This window comes from Sciurus vulgaris (assembly GCF_902686455.1).
Source record: "Sciurus vulgaris genome assembly, chromosome: 6".
NCBI classification, from domain to species: domain Eukaryota; kingdom Metazoa; phylum Chordata; class Mammalia; order Rodentia; family Sciuridae; genus Sciurus; species Sciurus vulgaris.
The window spans coordinates 43,350,295-43,371,013 of NC_136466.1; the positions used below are offsets into that span (position 1 = coordinate 43,350,295).

Below are 20,719 nucleotides of genomic sequence, written 5' to 3' on the forward strand. Positions count from 1 at the left end.
ACAATCTTTCATATGTTTGTTAATTGCCTATATATCTTCTGTAAAGTGTCTGCCCAGCTCCTTAGCCCATTTATTGATTGGGTTCTTTGTATTTTTGGTGCAAAGTTTTTAAAGTTCTTTATAAATTTTGGAGATTAGTGCTCTATCTGAAGTGCATGTGGAAAAAATTTTCTCCCACACTGTAGGCTCTCTTTTCACATTATTGTTTGTATCCTTTGCTGAGAAAAAGCTTTTTAGTTTGAATCCATCCCATTTATTGATCTTTGCTTTCATTTCTTGTGTGCATGTGGGGAAAAAGGCACACTTGTACATTGCTGGTGGAGTTGAAAATTTGTGCAGCCACTCTGGAAAGCAGTATGGAGATTCCTCAGAAAACTTGGAATGGACCCATCGTTTGACCCAGTTATCCCACTCCTTGGTTTATACCCAAAGGACTTAAAATCAGTGTACTACGGTGATACAGCCACATCAATGTTTATAGCAACTCAATTCACAATAGCTCGATTGTGGAACTGACCTAGATGCCCTTCAATAGATGAATGGATAAAGAAACTGTGGTATGTATACACAATGGAATATTATTCAGCCATAAGAAGAATAAGATTATCGCATTTGCAGGTAAATGTATGGAGTTGGAGAATATCATGCTATGTGAAATAAGCCAAGCTCAAAAAACCAAAGGCCAAAGTATTTCTCTGATAAGTGGATGATGATACATAATGGGGGTGGGAGAGTAGGTGGGTAAGAGAAGAATGGAGGAACTTTGGATTATGTAGAAAGAAATGGGAGTGGGGAGGAGGTGGAGGCATGAATGATGGTGGAATGAGACAGACATCATTACCCTATGTACATATATGATTACATGCATGGTATGAATCTACATCGTGTACAACCATAGAAATGAAAAGTTGTACCCCATTTGTGTACAATGAATCAAAATGCAGTCTGTAAAAATAAAAATAAATTAAAAAAAGAAAATCACTGGTGATTTGTTTTCTCTCATAAGTGGAAGCTAGAGAGAAAAAGAAAAAGAAGGTGTGTGTGTTGGGGGGTATCTCATGAAAATAAGAGATCACAGCAATAGAGAAAGAGGACTGAGGGAGGTAGTAAGGAAGGAGAGGGGAGGTAATAGGGAATGAAAACAACTAAATTGTTATATTGTGTGCATATGCAAATATGTAACAACAAATCCCACTACTATGTATAATTATAATGCATCAACTAAAACAATTTAGAAAGAGGGCTGGTGGTGTATCTTAGTGGTAAAGAGCTTGCCTAGAATATGTAAGTCTCTGGGTTCAATCTTTAGTATTTAAAAAAAATGATTTTCTAAGTTTCTTTGTTCTGGTTATTGTAATTTTTTTTCATTTTATTGCTTCTTGGTATTACCTAGTTGAAAAGGAAGATAAAAGTCTTGAAACCTTATTTATTTATTTGCAGTACTGGCAACCAAATCCAGAGCCTTGTTCATGCTAGGCATGTGCTCTACCACTGAATTGAAACCCTAACTCTAAAATGTTGACATTTAAACCAATTATGGACTCCATGTAGAATAGTTGCAATGCAGGATTTAACACAAACCTTCTGTATATTTAAACTCATGTGTTTTCTCTGTCATTGATTATTTTGGATAATGCTCTATCTATAGTAAGGATACAAAATTCTTTAGATATGATAGGATCAGGGTCTAGGCCAGGAGTGTACCTCAGTGGTAGAGTATATGCTTACCATGTGGGAGGACCTGGGTTCAATCCTAGTACCCCAAACAAACAACCAAACAAAAAAACAAACAAACAAAAAACTGTGCATAGAATCTATAGGGGACAACAACATAACTTCCATATTGTTTTAACTTACTCTGTGTAGTTTATCACCTCATAATCAATTGTGGGCAGACCCTTCAGAAAAGCATTTTACTTCATTAAATTTTAATTTTCAGTTTAAAATTGTGTATATTTATGGATAGTTCATCAATTGAACATGATGTTTGGATATATGTGTACATTACAGAAAGAATAAGTCAAGATAACTAACATACACACAACCTTATACTCTATTCATTGGCAAGAATACTTAAAATCTATTCTTGACAAGTTTCAAGTATATAATTATTGAATTTTTTAACTATACAGATTTTAATTTTTTAAAATCAGAAATATCAGTCTGCATAACCCACAGAAGCAAAAAAATATCAATATGCACCATATCCCATGCCATAGAGCAAAGTTACTAAATTTAAAAGAGTTGAAATTATACTCAGTGTGCTCTTTCACTACAAAGGTCTCAAACTGGAAAACAGCAAGATAAAAGAAAATGTCCAAAACTTAAGCATAGTTGTAAATAATCTATCGGTCAAGGAAGTTTAAATGGAGATAAAATACACACTGAACCTAGTGAAAAAAATTTAAAAACTTGTAAAGTATATCTAAAGCAGTACTTGGAAATTGATGGCATTAAAAACACATTAGAAATGAGGAATAGGCACAGATTAATAATCATTTTTACCACCTGGCAAACCTTGCTTGTTAGGTGCTGTGGGGTTGGGGAATGAATAAACTAAAATCAAGCAGAAGAAAGAATTAATGAAGACAAAAGCAGAGAGAATATTGAAAATAGAAACAATGGAAGAAACCAATGAGTAAAAGAGCTGCTTACTTGAAATGATTAATAAAGTTTACAAATTTGCGATAACATTGATGAAGGAAAGAACAGACAAATTTTCAATATCAAGTATTAAATGGAGTATTACTTGTGACAGACCCTGAAGACACCAACAGTTTAATAAGGAAATAGTGTTCCTGTGGTTTGGGTGCAATGTGTCCCCCTCCTGCAAAGCGTTCATGTACTGGCAGCTTGTTCCTCAGTGTGGAGATGTTGACTGATAGAATCTACAAGAAGTGGACCAAGTGAAGGGTTATTGGGTCATTGGGCATCAGGAATTTGCAAGACCATATCCACTAAAGGTATGATTTTTTTTTAATTCACTTTGCTTTTATGCTTTTTGTTTATTTTTTATTTTTACAGACTGCATTTTGATTCATCATACACAAATGGGGTACAACTTTTCATTTCTATGGTTGTGCACGATATAGATTCATGCCATTCGTGTAATCTCACATGTACATAGAGTAATGATGTCTGTCTCATTCTGCCATGAGGTATGCACTTTTTTGATAAACCCAGGGAGTCATATGATTGTATGGACTGATTTAGAAATGTCATATGACAAAATTCAACATCTATGGATAAAAACTTTTAGAAAAATAGGACTAGAGCATGTTATGGTTAAATTACATCTCGCAGAGCATTTGTAGAGGTTCTCATCCCACACTTAGGAATAAGACCTTTTTTTCCCCAGAAATGGTATTATGATATAATTATCTAAGATGGGGGTCCTACTTGCATCCTTATCAGGAGAGCGGGCAAGCCCCTGATGCACTGTGCCTTGTATCCATTTATAATTATCTCTTCTTTTACCTGACTGACTTTTTATGTAAAATATTTGCATTTCCATCCCTTTAATTCTAGGCATGTCCTACAGGTATTTCTGTGCAGTTCTCCTGGGCATTTCCTTTAACATGAGATGGAGAAAGAACTCTGGTGTGAAACTATAATAGCATAGCTTTAAGTAACAGAAAATGCTCTTCTTGTACATCTCTCTCCCACCACCTCCTGCCTCCCACCACCTCAGATACCCGTGTCACACTGTGACTCGTAAGCATTGTGTGTAGAACTGTATAGAGAAGTCATGATGAGCCTTTACCCCCTTCTCGCCCCCACAGGTGTTTATACCATGTTCTACGGTGTCTTAGGGAACAGAGCATTTTGTAATACTATCACCATGTGAGTGAGGTGCTACCATCCTTTCAACAGCAGTTATTTGAATTTAGATGAAAAAGGGATTAAATACCTTAAATCTAAATATGTTGGGGTCTTTCTAAGCCAAAGTCATTACAGATTTTTAGGCTGAAAATGGAAAGTATATTGAAGTTCCATACAAATTTTAATTTCATAACAAGTAAATATCAGTCTCTATAACCTACTGAAGCAAAAGATGTCTGGAGTTCTTCCTTATTCTGAAAATGGACAAAGTTCTGGAGGCCCAAAAGGGAGATGACCACTATGGGTGATGGTCAGGGAAGAGTGGGCGATTACTTGCTCTGATGTCACAAGGAGCCATTGTGAGCAAGTTTCAAAGAGCAGGTATTTAAGAGAGTGGCTGCAGGTGGGTTTTTGTCCACAAACACAGGAAGCTCTTAGTGGTGACCTGTCAGACTCCAGATAGCGTGTTTGGTGGTTGGTGGTTGGCGGTTGGCGGTTGGCAGTTGGTGGTTGGTAGTCTCTGGATATTAGTTCTTTGATGTGGGTTTGTTCTTTTGTCTTGTTTTTGCTTTTGCCTTTTTTTTTTTTTTTTTTTTTTTGGAGGGGGGGTCTGTTATTACTGTTTTTTTTTAGCTAGCATCCCCAGTTGGTGTTCTGGGTTAGGATGTACAGACAAAGTAATCAGACTAGCGCAGTGTTGCAGAGGCCCCGCTCCTTCAGTGAGGCCATTGTCAGAGACCAGTATGAGGTTCTGAAGGACATTGGGCATGGAGCGTTTGGCCGGGTAAAACTAGCCCGCCATCACCTCACTGGGGCAGAGGTGGCAGTGAAAGTCCTGCGGAAGGTAGCACACAACCTCCCTGTCCTCTCTGAACCAGATGTGATGAGGACCCTGGAGCATCCCAATGTGATTCAGTTACTTCAGGTGATCGAGACCCACAGGAACATCTACATCGTGATGGAAAACGCAGCTGGGGGAGAACTCTATGACCATGTCCCAAAGTGTGGCCTGCAGGAGGAAGAGGCCCGCAGACTTTTCAGACAGATAGCGGGAGCCGTGAGCTACTGCCATGACAAGGGCATCGTGCACCGAGACCTGAAGCCAGAGAACATCGTGATGGATGGCAGAGGCAACCCCAAACTCATTGACTTTGGCTTCAGCGCCAGGTTCACGTCCGGACAGAAACTGAATGAGTTCTGGGGCACTCTCTCACACTTTGCCCCTGAACTTGTCCTGAGGCAAGCGTATGAGGGCCCCCCAGTAGATGTCTGGAGCCTGGGTGTCATTCTGTATTTTATGTTGACAGGAAAGCGCCCATTTAGGGGGCCCACTGATGAGGAAATGCTGAGGCAGATCGTACTAGCAATGTACCGCATCCCTCCTCAGGTTCCCATCGAAGCAGGAAAGCTTATCCACAAAATCCTGGCTGTGTACCCCAGGAAGCGACCCACAGTCCAGCAAATCCTTCAGCACCTATGGTTGAGGCAGGGTGAGCAATATTTACCCCATGATTCTAGTGAGGCACCCCTCAAACACCCAGACACAGAAATAATGACAATCCTGTTTGATATGGGTTATGATCCATACATGACCTGGGTGTCCCTGGCCAAGAGAAAGTTCAGTACAACCATGGCCACCTACCTGATCCTTCAGCACCAGAAAAGCCAGGGGCCAGGCTGCATGTTCCAGGGGAAGCCTGTGCCTCCCAGGATTAAGCCTCGCCCATGCCTTCTGGATCTCTCTCATTCCCCTGTCCCCACAAAGAGGAGCCCCAGTGAGCCTGCCCTCTGCACCTTCCCCTTACCCTGTGAGCTTCTGCTACCTGAGGGGGCCAAACAGTCAGGGCAGAAGGGCATCAGAAGTGCCAGCCTGCCGGCCACTCACCTGCACTGCCTTCCATCAAGGACCCCTGCACCTGATAGAGCCTCCCAGCCTGATTCTGGGCAACCCCATGCCAACAGAAAGCTCTGGAAGCGCGTGACTGGGAGGATTGCTGCCTGTGTGCTACAACTGTGCTGCTGTGAGCCATGTGTCAGCAGTAAGGTGGCTCCAATCCAGGAGGGCAGAAATGTCCCCAAACAGTGTGGCTCCAACGGAGGGGAGAGCTGACCAGACAGAACCAGGGGACAGCCAGAGGACCCTGGGCTCTGTGGACCCTGACATCTTGTGTGGGCATCAGTCATGTGGACTCTGAGCAGCCGCAGGAGCAAGACGTGCCACCTACCTCAGGTTCCTCTGCAGGGGTCCCAGCCGAGAGCACCTCTGCATCCACCAGGACATCAGGACCTCCTCTGCCCCCACCTGCAGATGACATCAGACTCTTCTCCCTGGGACTCTGCCCCTGCCCTGCTCCTCTGTGCTTCTCATTCTTCTGAGATGTTTCTTAATAAATTTGTTTCACACAAATAGTATGATAAAAGTATTGTTCCAAAGATGGAAAAGAAGGCTGATTATAAAAAGGAGGGGCCTCAGGGTGAAGGCAGGAGCCTCCAGCCCTGCTCTCCAGGGCCTAGCACTGTCCCCACCCCGCCTCCTCCAGTGCAGATACCCACTGGCCTTTAGCAGAATAGATGGGGACTCACTAGAGCCAGTGCAGGTGGACACTCACCTGAGCCAGGTAGAGCATTCATTTGCTCTGGCCTAGTGCTGACAGACTCACTCCCCTTGACCCAGTGTGGATGGACACGATTCTCCCCTGGAGTCAGTATAGACATGACTGACTTTTAGGTGGTGACCGTGGCCAGAGGAAATCCATCCCTCTGGTGTGTGGACATTGGGGGGGTGGCAACTGTCGTAGAAGTCACATCTGAGAAGGCATGGGTGACCACCATGTTGTACAGCATTCTATTCATGATACTGTGTGCAGGGAAGGAAGATGTGGGCCAGTGGGTATGTATGAGCTTTTAAATTTATTTGTTCTAATTAATTATACATGACACTAGAATGCACTTTGACACATCTTATATAAATGGAGTATAATTTCTCATTCTTCTGATGTACATGATGTAGATCCCACCAGTCATATAGTTATATATGTATATATGGTAATAAAGTCTGATTCATTCCACACTCTTTCCTACCCCCTAACCCTTCCCCTCCCTTCACTCCCCTCTACCTAAAGTAACTCTTATTTTTCCCTAGCCCCACACTCTTATTATGAATTAGCATCTGAGTATCAGAGAAAACTTTTGGCCTTTGGTTTTTTGGGATTGGCTTATTTCACTTAGCATGATATACTCCAGTTCTGTCTATTTACTGGCAAATGCAATAATTTCATTCTTTAAGGTTGAGTAATACTCTATTGTATACATTTTTTTAAATCCATCTGTTGAAGGATATCTAGGTTGGTTCCCTAATTTAGCTATTGTGAGTTAGCTGCTATAAACATTTATGTGACTGTGTCACTGTAGTATGCTGATTTCAAGTCCTTTGGGTATATTTCAAGAAGTGGGATTAACTGGGTCAAATGGAGTTTTCATTCCAAGTTTTCTGAGGAATCTCTGTATTGCTTTCCATAGTGGTTGCACCAATTTGCATTCCAACCAGCATTGTATGAATGCACCTTTTCCCCCACATCCTCATCAACATTTGTTGTTGTTTTTATTCTTGATAATTGGCATTCTGACTGGGGTGAGGTGAAATCTTAGAGTCATTTTGATTTGTATTTCTCTAATTGCTAAAGATGTTGAACATTTTTTCATATATTTGTTGATCAATTGTATTTCTTCTTCTGTGAAGTACTGTTCAGTTCCTTAACCCATTTATTAATGGGGTTATTTGTTTTTCTGGTGTTAACTTTTTAGGGTTCTTTAAATTTCCTGGAGATTAATGCTGTATATGAGATGCATGTGGTAAAGATTCTCCCATTCTGTAGGCTCTCTCTTCATATTATTGATTATTTCCTTTGCTGATAAGAAGCTTTTTAGTTTGAATCCATCCCATTTATTGATTCTTAATTTTACTTCTTGTGCCTCAGGAGTCTTGTTAAGGAAGTCAGCTCCTAAGTCAACATAGTAAAGATTTGAGCACAATTTTTCTCCTGTTAAATGCAGGGTCTTTATTCTAGTACCTAAGTTGTTGATCCACTTCGAGTTATGTTTTGTGCAAGGTGAGAGATAGGGGTATAATTTTATTTTGTTACATATGGATTTCCAATTTTCCAAGCATGATTTATTGAACAGAATATCTTTTCTGCAGTGAATATTTTTGGCACCTTTGTCTAATAGGAGATACCTGTATTTATGAGAGTTTGTCTCTGGGTCTTCTATTCTGTAACATTAGTGTACATATCTGTTTTGGTACCAATACCATACTGGTTTTGTTCCTATGGCTCTGTAGCGTAATTCGAGCTCTGGTATTATGATGCCTCCTGCTTCACTCTTCCTGCTAAGGATTGTGTTGGCTATTCTGGGTCTCTTTTTGTTCCAAATGAATTTCATGATTGCTTTTATCTAGTTCTATGAAGAATGTCATTGGGATAGTAATAGTAATTGCATAAAATCTTTATAACACATTTAATAGTGTGACCATTTTGACATTAATTCTGACTATCCAGGAGTATGGGATATCCCTGTTCTAGAGGTCTTCTTCAATTTTTCTTTAGCATTCTGTAGTTTTCATTGTAAAGATCTCTCACCACTTTTATTAGATTGATTCCCAAGTATTTGTTTTTTTGGGGGGGGCTATTGTGAATGGGATAGTTTTCCTAATTTCTCTTTTAGTGGATCATCACTAATGCACTAGGAATGCATTTGATTTAGGGGTGTTGATTTAATGTCCTGCTACTTTGCTGAATTCATTCACTAGTTCTAGAAGTTTTATGGTGGAATTTTTGGGTCTTCTAAGTATGGAATCAAGTCATCAGCAAATAGCGATAGTTTGAGTTCTTCTTTTCCTATTTGTATTCCTTTAATTTCTTTCTTTTATCTAATTGCTCTGGCTAGAGTTTCAAGGATGATGTTGAATAAAAGTGGTGAAAGAGGGCATCCTTGTCTTCTTCCAGTTTTTAGAGGGAATGCTTTCAATTTTTCTCCATTTAGAATGATGTTGCCTTGGGTTTAGCATATATAGCTTTTACAATGTTGAGGTATGTTCCTACTATCCCTGGTATTTCTAGTGTTTTGAACATGAAGGGGTGCTGTGTTTTGTCAAATGTTTTTTTTGCTTCCACTGAGATGATCATATGATTCTTATCTTTAAGTCTATTCATGTGATGAATCATGTCTATTAATTTCCATATGTTGAAACAGGCTTGCATCCTTGGGATGAACCTCACTTCATTGTGGAGCACTGTTTTCTAAAAATGTTTTTGATGTGATTTGTCAGAATTTTATTGAAAATTTTTGCATGTATTTCATCAGGGATATTGGTCTGAAGTTTTGTTTCCTTGATGTGTCTTTGTTCTCGGTATCAAAGTGATACTAGCCTCATAGAATGAATTTGGAAGGGTTCCCTCCATTTCTATTTCATGGAACAATTCAAGAAGTATTGGTGTTAATTCTTCTTTGAAAGTCTTTTAGAACTTAGCTGAGAATCCATCTGGTCCTGGACTTTTCTTGGTTGGTAGGCTTTTGATGGCATCTTCTATTTCATTGCTTGAAATTGATTTGTTTAAATTGTGTATGTCCTCCTGATTCAGTTTGGGTAGGTCATATGTCTCTAGAAATTTGTTGATGTCTTCAAGATTTTCTATTTTATTTGAGTTTAAATTTTCAGAATAGTTTCTGATTATCTTCTGTATTTCAGTAGTGTCTGTCATGATATTTCCTTTTTCATTCCATATTTTATTATTTCATCACATATTTTCTCAATGTTAGCATGGTTAGGGGTGTATTAGTTTTATATATTTTTTCAAAGAACAAATTTTTTGGTTTGTTGAATTTTTGAATGGTTTCTTTTGTTTAAATTTCATTGATTTCAGCTCTGATTTTAACTATTTCTTGTCTTCTACTGCTTTTGGTTTTGATTTATTCTTCGTTCACTAGGGCTTTGTGATGTAATGTTAGGTCATTTATTCATTGACTCTTTCTTCTTTAATGAATGAACTCAATGCACTAAACTTTCTCTTAGCACTACCTTCGTAGTGTCCCAGAGATTTTGATATGCTGTATCACTATTCTCATTTACCTTTAAGTAATTTTTTATTACATCCCTGATTTCTTCTGCTACCCATTCACCATTCAATAGTGTATTATTTAGTCTCCAGGTGTTAGAGTAGCTTCTATTTTTTATTCTATTATTGATTTCTAATTTCATTCTATTATCTGATATGAATGTGTATTATCTCTATTTTTTTGTAGTTGCTGAGAGTTGCTTTGTGGCATAAGATATGGTCTATTAGAGAAAGATCCATGTGCTGCTGAAAAGAAAGTATATTCTTTCACCAATGGATGAAATAGTCTATATAGGTATGTTAAGTCTATATTATTGATTATATTATTTAGTTCTATAGTCTCTTGGTTTAGTTTTTGTTTGGTGGATTTTGTTTGGTATTTGGCGAGAGAGTTATGTTAAAGTCACCCAGTATTGTTGTGTGGTGGTCTATTTGATTCTTCTTTTTTTTTTTAACTGGACCACAGAGATAGTCTGGCAATTCTTCTTATTATTTTAATACCAATTTTTATTTGTTCTAATTGGTTACATATGACAGTTGAAAGCATTTTGACTCATTGTACACAAATGGAGCATAACTTCTCATTCCTCTGGCTGTACATGGTGCTGAGTCATACCAGTAGTGTAATCATACGTGTATGTAGGGTAGGAATGTCTGTCTCACTCTACTGTCCTTCCCATCCCCACCATCCACCCCTCCCTTCACTCCCCTCTTCACAATCCAAAGTTCCTTCATTCTTTGCCACCCCCACCCCCACCCCCACTATGGATCAGCACCTGCTTATCAGAGAAAACATTTGGCCTTTGCTTTTCGGGGGTTGGCTTATTTCACTTAGCATGATATTCTCTAGTTCTATCCATTTACCTGAAAATGCCATAATTTCATTTTTCTTTAAGGCTGGTGTATTTGTGCCACATTTTATTTATCCATTCATCTGTTGAAGGGCATCTAGGCTGGTTCCATGGTTTAGCTATTGTGACTTGAGCTGCTGTAAACATTATGTGGCTGTATCACTGTAGTATGCTGATTTTTAACTCCTTTGATTATAAACTGAGGAGTGGGATAGCTGGCCCAAACGGTGGTTCTGTTTCACGTTTTCTGAGGAATCCTCATTCTGCTTTCCAGAGTGGTTGCCCCTATCTGCAGGCCCACCAGCAATGTATGAGTGTACCTTTATGTGATTCTTGAAATTGAGAAGGGGTAGTTAATGTATGTAGATGCTCCATTGTTTGCCTCACATAAAAACAGCAAGTTTGCACAAATGCTTACAATTTCAAATGGTGGAGAGGGAGAGAACAGGAGTGATATAGGATGTGATGATTATGAGGGAGGAGAAGAGAAGAAACAAGTAAAAAATTAAAGCAAGCATGAAAGAGATAACAATAGAGATTGAATACTAAGCAGAAGAAAAAACAGATCAAGGTAAACATATAGGTAGGAGGAAAAATACATTTATAAAGTAAAAATTTCAAAAATTAAAAATAAAAGAATACAAAACAAAACTGAAATATACCAATCAAACATACCATTTATTAAAATGTTGATCCATGAAAAATTTCTCTCTTAAAATGGTAGAAATGAGAAAAAATATGAATATGTATAAATGTCCATGAAAATCCAAAAAAAAAAAATTTCAATTAAAAGTTAAAGAGTTGATTCTATTGGAGTTCAAAAGATTTTCAGCTTCTCTTCTCAAGCCGTGTAGGTAGGATTGGCTGGAGTGGGATGTCTGCTCCGCTCTCAGGGGCGCTTGCTGGAGTGAGAGAGGTAGTCCATAGGCAAAGCTCTTGGAGCCAGGGTTTAGGCTTAGGTAATCTCCTGGGGTTCATTGAATGACAATAGGTCTGGAGATTTTAAATCCCTGCACCTCCAGGGCCCAGCAATCGTTGGCCCATCCTGGAAGACTGCATATTGGAGATCTTCCCTGGGTTCCACTCATACAGTGGAGGAGCCAACTCCTCCATTACTTGCAGACCCTATGTTTCCTGGTCTTGGGTTCAGTCTCCAAACTCAATCCCTCCCGCCCTGCCCTTTCAAATTCCCAGCCATGCACACCTCTCTTAGCTAGTCCTGCAAGCAGCCAGATCAAAGGGTGTAGTGGTTAATTTGAATTGTCAGCTTGATTGTATTTGAGATCTGATGATTAAGAGGTTCTGGCTGTGTCAATGAGGGCCTGTCTAGGAATGACTGGGATGTGGGATAGTGAACTGAAGTGGAGACCCTCCCCAAGCATGGGCAGCACTGTCCAATAGGTTGGTGGCTTGGATGGAATAAAAGTTGGAAGAAGAAGGAAGCAGAAGCAGATGCAAACGCAACTCTTCTTCCACAGGTTCTCGATTACTGCTTCAATCATCTCAGGATATTCAACTCTCACTTCTTCACTCTTCCAAAGTGCACTCTGCCAGTGATTCTTCAGGTGGTTTCCAGAAGCCTTGGTCTCAGACTGGGGTCGCACTGTTGATCCTTCTTGTTCTGGGGCTTCCACCTCTTGGACTGTGCAGCTACTGGTTCTTCCAACTCTCCAGCCTACAGGCAGCCATTGTGGACTATCCAGCATCTGGTCGTGTAAGCCAATCAAATAAATCCCCTTTTTGTAGTCATACTTCCTGTTGATTCTGTTCTTCCAGAGAACCCTGACTAATACAGAGGTAGAGGAGGAAGCCAGGTCGGTTTCCATGGTCAGTATTCCCCTGTGTAAAACCCTCTCCATATTTGATTTTTCTCCCAGTCACTTAGGCACACTCTATGGTCCTCCAGCGTGGGTTTGCCAGACCTGTACTTTTGGCCAAACTCGGGTTTGCCAGGAATCAGCTCCCCCAGCTGCCAGCCCCTGTGATGTGGCTGCAAAATGTTTCCTTCCACTGTCCTCTACATGCAGCAGGGAGAGATGCAGCTTCTTGCACAAGGACATTGTGTAGCACATCTTTCAGTTTAGTCGGGCAGCGTCTTTGATCTCTAAATTCTCCTTACCCAGACACACCTCAGTCCTCCTAAGATTGCGAGTTTCTTTCATTCCCTATCCTTCTACATTGCTCTTGGAGGGACTGCTGTGGCTGGTGCCTTCAGCTGAGTTAGCAGCAGTGGTGCTGGGAATTTCTTCCTTTGTTATTATATCCTTCCTCCTGAGTCCCTGATTTGCTTTAAATATCCTATATTATATTCTAGTAAAGTCTCCTTCCTTTTTTTTTTTTTTTTGTTGTTGTTGTTCACCCATCTTGCTGAGAAGCTGCCTATCTGCTTACTTGGTTTCATGCCACAGAGCAGCCAGGAAAGCAACTTTCTCTATTCTGCCATCTTGAACAACCCCCTGTTTTATTCATCTTTTATTACAAGAAAGCAATGGACATTATATTGTTTCTTAATTAACAAAGAATCCTTAATTATAGTCTTCTTTTTAATTATTTTTTATTTTTACAGACTACATTTTGATTCATTATACACTAATGGGGTACATTGCGTTTCTATGGTTGTGCACGATGTAGATTTATACCATTCATGTAATCATACATGTACATAGGGTAATGATGTCTGTTTCATTTCATCATTTTTCATAACCACCCTTCCTCTCATTTCCATCTACATGATCTAAATGGATAAAGAAACTGTGGTATATATATGCAATGGAATATTATTCAGCCATAAAGAAGAATAATTGTCTTAATACCACAATGCAATTACTAAAAGAATTAAATCAGACTTTTTTTCTGAGTGTCAGAAAAGAATGAAACAAAGAAAAAGGATTAAAAGAGATTAAAATGAAATAACACAACAATATCAAAATGCTAAAAATACAAAATTGCTGAAATAAGACCAAAGTTGTTCACTGACATGACACAATGAAGAAAAGTGTCAGACTCATCAATTAAAATATAAGACTCTCATATTTAGTTTTATTTTAAAAACTAAAACATTAAAATGTCATAAAAATTTATCAAAAATGAGTTTTGCTGTGAACTCGAGCAACAGCAAAACAAACAAATACATAAAAAGCACTGAAACATTAAACTAATACAGTTTAATCTCAAGGAGAGAATCAGATACACAGATGTGCCAAACATTCAATCCCCAATTAAATGTAATTAGACTTTATATCAAACAATCATCAAGCAATATAATATCAAGATAAAGTAAATGTCTTCCCAAAATTTTGTAGATATCAGAAAACACAGTGACCAGGAGAATTTGATTCATTTCTATCAATCCATTACACATGAACTAGATAAAAAATATTTGATTATTTGACTTTTTTGTTGCTTTATTTTTATTGGCTAATTTTATTCCTTTAAATATTATTTTCTGTGTGAATTATTTATTCATTTATTTATTTTTTTACAGACTGCATTTTGATTCGTTGTACACAAATGGGGTACATCTTTTCATTTCTATGGTTGTACATGATGTAGGTTCATACCATTCGTATAATCATACATGTACATAGAGTAATGACGTTTGTCTCATTCCACCATTTTTAATACCCCCTCTCATTTCCTTCTGCATAATCTAAAGTTACTCCATTCTTCTCTCACTCTCCATTCCCCCCCTCCCATTATATATCATCATCTACTTATCAGGGAAAATATTCAGCCTTTGTTTTTTTGGGATTAGCTTAATTTACTTAGCATGATATTCTCCAATTCCATCCATTTATTTGCAAATGCTGTAATATTATTCTTCTTTATGACTGAATAATATTTCATTGTGTATATAAACCGCAGTTTCTTTATCCATTCATCTGTAAAAGGGCTTCTTCTAGGTTGGTGATTATTTGACTTTTGAAAGAAAGTGACTATGCAGATGTTCTTTGCCTTTGGATAGGTTATGTTCCAATACACCCATCAGAAGTGGAAAATATCATGTCAAAAATGCATTTTAAGATACCTAAGTTAGAGAATACCATATGACATTAGGAGCACAGTGCACTGTTGAATGTCAGTTGTTTCCGCTGGTGATCTTGTGGCTGAGGGAGCTGCTGCTCTCTGGTGTTTGTAGGCATTGCATGAGCGTCTCATACTGCTTAGCTACTGCATATCACTGGCCCAGGAGAAATGAACATTTCAAAGCATGGTTTCTATGAATTATGTGTTGCTTTTGGGTCAGTGTAAAATTTTTTAAAAATTGTAAGAATCCATTTAATTCAGAGACTGTATGTGTATTAGGTGAAATTTAAAAAACCGAAATTAAAAAAAAACCTAATAATTAAAGAAAAAGGTATCATTGGAGCTTATCTCAGATCACAATGCAGAAAGCTGTAAATTAATGATAAAAATAGAATCAAACACCCTTCTAACCAGATATTTCAGAAAACCAAAAAATGTGCTGAACAAGCACAGAACGATAAGTGTGGCATAAACATATGTGGAATCCAGAGGGGAGAAAGGAGAACATGAAAGTAGCAGAGAGACTATTAGAGCCGAGGACGGGACCTGGGGGAGGGAACAGTAGGGGAGGGAATTTCGGGATATGATCAAAGTATGTTGTTTGCATGTATGAATGTGCCACAATGAAACCCATTTTCTTTTTTAAAAAATATTTTGTTTTAGTTGTAGGTAGACACAATACCTTTATTTTATTTTATTTTTTATGTGGTACTGAGGATCAAACCCAGAGCTTCACACATACTAGGCGAGCACTCTACCACTGAGCCACAAACCCAGTCCTGAAACCCATTTTATTTATAACTAAAATGTACACAGAATTGAATTCTGAACAAAACGAGATTTGAAATAATGTTAAACTACTAAGAATACCTCTATATTTTTAAAAAGCTGTTGGCAGTGTAATAGTCATATTTGTAATATCATCAGTATTACTATTATAATATTTAGAATAAGTTATAATCATTATTGCATATAGAATCTCATCAAAGAATGCTACAGATGAATTTAGAGGGTTCTTTGTAGCTAGTTGTAAACTCTTTCCACTAAAGACCATAATAAAGCAGGCATCACTAAATGTAGGAAATTGGAAAAAATTTACTGTGGGTATTATGGCTTGGATATGAGGTGTCCCCCCGCCCCCCGGCCAAGTTCCTATGTTAATTCAGGAATATTGAGACATGAAATGATTAGATTGTAAGAGCTGTGTGTTATTTTAAGTTTTCTTTGCTGTAAACAAAATACATGATCAGAACAACTTAGAAGATGACATGTTTATATTGGCTCCTGGTTTCAGAGGTTCAACCCATGATGGCCCGCTCCATCCTCGGGCTGAAGTGAGGCAGCACACATGGTGGAAGTGAGGCACAGAAGTTCAGTTTTGCCTGTTGAAGCCAGAACAGAGAGAGAGGGAGAGAGGGACTGCAGGAAGAGGAATCCTGGCCAGGGCATGACTCAATGACTCACCTTCTCCAGCCAAATGCCACCTTCATATAGTTACCACCCAGTTGGTTCATTCAAATTAGGATGGACCAATTAGGTCATGGCTTTTATAATCCAATCAGTTCCCTTCCGAACATTCCTGCTTTAATATGGGACTTTTTGGGGGCACCTCATATTCGAACCATAGCAAGCTGTAACCTAATTGGTCCATCCTGGTTTAAGTGAATGACGGGGGGGGGGGGGGGGTACCTGTAGGAATGGAGGGAGGCTGAAGGAGATGAGGTCACTGGGGGTGTTCCCTGGAAGGGTTAATGTTCCCTGAGTCCCTTGCCCTTTCTCTCCTTCCCTCTACTTCCTGGCCACCATGAATGGAACAATGCTGTCCCACCACGTCCTTCTGCCATGATGTGCTGCCTCACCTTGGGTCCAGAGCAATGACACCTGACCCTGAACTAAATCTCTGAGATCTTGAGCTCAAAATAAACATTTCCTCCTCTAAGTTGTTCTTGTCGGGTATTTTGGTCACAGTAACATGAAACTGACTAACACAATGAGAAATCAAAAGACATAGTAAAGATTGAAGCAGGAATCAATAAGGTAGAAAAGAGAAAATTAATAGAATTCATAAATAATTTTGAATATGTGTATATTCACAGGAATGTATTATTAACAAAATAAGGATGAAAGAGTCATGACAATAATGATCCTTTTTTGTGTTACTGGTCTTGTGGTCACAGCTGGTTTTTATAACTACCCTCTTCCACTACCCATTCTGTGTTCCCTTTGTTTCAGCCAGCATCTCTGCAGGCTCTTTATCTGGTGAAGAAACTCGGACCTTCATTCCTAAAGGGTCTAGATCTTTTGTAATTCATCTTATGTTGAGTTGTTGTGGTTTTTCACTGACCTTAATTACAGAGCATGGTAATACAGTCACCTGTCAATTAACAATGAGGATATGTTCTGAGAAATGGGTAATTAGGCAATTTTGTCATTGTTCAAACATCATAGATTATGCTTATATAAATGCAGATAGTCTAGGTCAATCACTGCACATGATATATTAATTACCAGATGTACGAGGCTGCTGCTGGCATAGCACATCATATTGTTTTACAGTAACCTTTCTGTTTTAATAAGTAGAAGAATCACACTCTAAAATAATGGTTAAAAAGTACATTATTATACAAAATGCATAAACTAGAAACAGTTGATTATTATCACTGTCTCACATTGCATACTATAGGTAATTACAGGTGCTACATATGTTTTTATATCACTGGGTATCCAGCAGGTATTTTTTGCACCAGCATCACCACAAACATGTAGTAATGCATTATACGACTATGTTTCTGTGATGTCACTTGGTGATAGGACTTTCTCAGCTCCACCATAATTTTATGGCTCTACCATTGTCTGTGTGGTCTGTCATTGAACAAAACATAATTAAGTGGCATATGACTACACTGAGATGTCCTGGGAGGTCTCCTGTATGCAGACCCAGTCTTACTTCCTTTGAAGAGTGGTAGTCCAGTTTCCCCTTGGAGGTCTGGATATCTTCCCCGTCAGCGCGGAAGCTTCTTTCTTGGCCTGTTGACTCAGAGGCCTGAAGAGCCCAGAGTGATCAGTCAGCAGTCTGAATTTCTAGTTCTCTGGGTCATCGTCATGTACCCTGGTGGAAAAATTCCTCTCCTTGGAACTAAAATCTCTAAGCCAGCATAACATAAAGTTGTGGGAACAGGAAGCAAAATTTTGCTGGTGAGTCAGGAAGGGTAGTGAGTGGTGGCACCTGGAACATCCTCCGGGCTAGAACATGTGTTAGGACACAAATGAGTCTTACTACGCTTAAGATCCAAACCATTTTAAGAATCTTTTCTGAGTATGAAAATATAAAACTACAAATCAATAACAGGAGGAACTCTGGAAAATACACAAATACATGGGAATTCTACAAAATGCTCATGAACCACCACCAATGGGTCAGTGAATAAATGAAAAGAGAAATTAAAAAACAGTTCTTGGGACCAATGAACACCTGGAGGTTCCTGAAGGGTGGCTTCCAGAGAGTGGTGGAAGCTCCACAGTCCTCCTCCCACACCTTGCCTTATGAATCCTACCTTCATAATACCCTTGATAATAAACCAGGAAATGTAAAACCAGAGAGATCTCAAATAAACAAATTAATGTTGCACCTCAGGGAACTAGGGAAACAAGAAGAAACTAACTGAAATTCATAGAAGGAAGGAAATGATAAAGACCAGAGCAAAATAAAATGAGCTAGAGACTAGAAAAGTAATACTAGATAAATGAAGAATTGGCTTTTTAAAAAATTTTATTTTATTGTAAACAAATGGGATACATGTTGTTTCTGATTGTACATGGATTAACAGCATACCATTTGCGTAATCACACATTTACATAGGGTATTGATGTTTGATTCATTCTGTTATTTTTTCCTTCCCCCAAACCCCTCCCACCCCTCTTTTCCCTCTATACAGTCCCTCCTTCCTCCATTCTTGCCCCCCTCCCACCCCCCATTGTATGTCATCATCCGCTTATCAGTGAGATCATTCATCCTTTGGTTTTTTGACATTGGCTTATCTCACTTAGCATGATATTCTCCAATTTCATCCATTTGCCAGCAAATGCCATAATTTTATTAATCTTTATAGCTGAGTAATATTCCATTGTGTGTGTGTGTGTGTGTGTGTGTGTGTGTGTGTATATATATATATATATATATGTATATATATATACCAGTTTCTTTATCCATTCATCAGTTGAAGGACATCTAGGTTGGTTCCACAGTCTGGCTATGGTGAATTGAGCAGCTATGAACATTGATGTGGCTGTATCTCTGTAGTATGCTGATTTTAAGTCCTTTGGGTATAGGCCAAGGAGTGGGATAGCTGGGTCAAATGGTGGTTCCATTCCAAGTTTTCTAAGGAATCTCCACACTGCTTTCCAGAGTGGCTGCACTAATTTGCAACCCCACCAGCAATGTATAAGTGTACCTTTTTCTCCACATCCTCTCCAACACCTATTGTTGCTTGTATTCTTGATAATTGCCAAAGAGTTGGCTTTTTAAAAAGATAAATGAAAGCAACAAACCATTAGCTAGACTATGAAAAAAAAGTAGACTCAAAATTAGAGGTGAAAAAAAATTACAACTGATACCATTGAAGTGAAAATGGTCCAAGGAAAAGTAGTAATGACCCAGGAGACACCAACACCTTGGCTAACCTAAAAGAAATGGGTGAATTCCTGGACATGTCCAACTAAACAAGATTGAACTATGATGAAAAGAGAACTTTTAGAGCAATAACAAGGAGAAGATTCAATCAGTAGTAAACGTCTCCTATCAAAGAAAACCCCAGGACTTGATGGCTTCACTGATGAATTATGACAAACATTTAAAGAGCACTTAATACTAATACTCTGAACTCATAAAAATTGAAGAGGGAATACTTAATGCTACTGACTTGAAAGGTCACTAATTTTGTTGTGTAGCACATATATATATATATATATATATATATATATTCTGTCTTTGTTTCATTGTTATCTTTGTTCCTATGCCATTATCAGTTTAAATTATTGTAGGTTAAAAATATGTTTTGATATTTGATAGTACAATGCTCTATTCCCATCAATTTTCTTTAAACAAAAAATCTCTTGACTGCTCTTGCAAATTTACTTTGCCAGGTGTTCTTTTTAAACAACTTGTCTATTTTCCCACCAAAATACATGTGCTAGAAATGGAGATTTTTATTAGAAGTTTCACTGAGTTTTTAGATTATAACTTGGGAAATTTATTGTTTTTACAATAATGACTTTTATCACATGGCAATCTGGTTAGGGCATACCCAGATTCATGTTATGTTATGAGAATTAAACTTTGTGACCTATTTAACATAATGACCCAATTTTGTCTTTTGAGAGGTTTCTTCCCATTCCTAAAACATGATTTGAATGGGAGCTTCCCTCTGGCTATCTTTACAGATATATTATTGGTTCGTGTTATGTTAAGTTTTTCTCTCAAGGTGTTGGTGGCTTACTTTCACCATTTGCATTTTTGCTTGATCTCTTGTATTTTTCCACTAAAGATTTTTGGCAATAAAGTATAATTAAGCAAACATTGAATGTCTTATGTATGCTTTGGTAACTATTGAAGTAATGTTGTTCAATTAATTTCAGTGCCAGTTATACCTCTTGGCATGAGAATTTGCCTATGAAAGATTTTTCAGAATGAGTCATTATTCTAAGAGGAGTACTGTATATTTGTATTTTTTTCAATTCATACTGTATGTATTTAAATATTGTGTTTTTATATGAATTTTCTAATGTATTTATTATTAATTTTCTTATATCTTTTTATTAAGAATATTTTTAGGCACATCTTAGTGGTGAAGTGGACTTGAATACTATGCATCTGTTTTCAAACCTTAGCCTTACCACTTTCTTTTCTGT

At 38.2% G+C, this 20,719-nt stretch overlaps 1 protein-coding gene across 1 annotated transcript; it reads left to right on the forward strand.

Annotated features, from left to right (window-relative positions):
• Positions 1–4,486: 4,486 nt before the first annotated feature.
• Positions 4,487–5,932, forward strand: LOC306664292 (sperm motility kinase Z-like; the record flags this gene model as incomplete). Its single annotated transcript, XM_079145133.1, has 1 exon — positions 4,487–5,932. One exon carries the CDS (start codon positions 4,487–4,489, stop codon positions 5,930–5,932), a length of 1,446 nt encoding a protein of 481 aa, XP_079001259.1.
• Between the last annotated feature and the right edge of the window lie 14,787 nt (positions 5,933–20,719).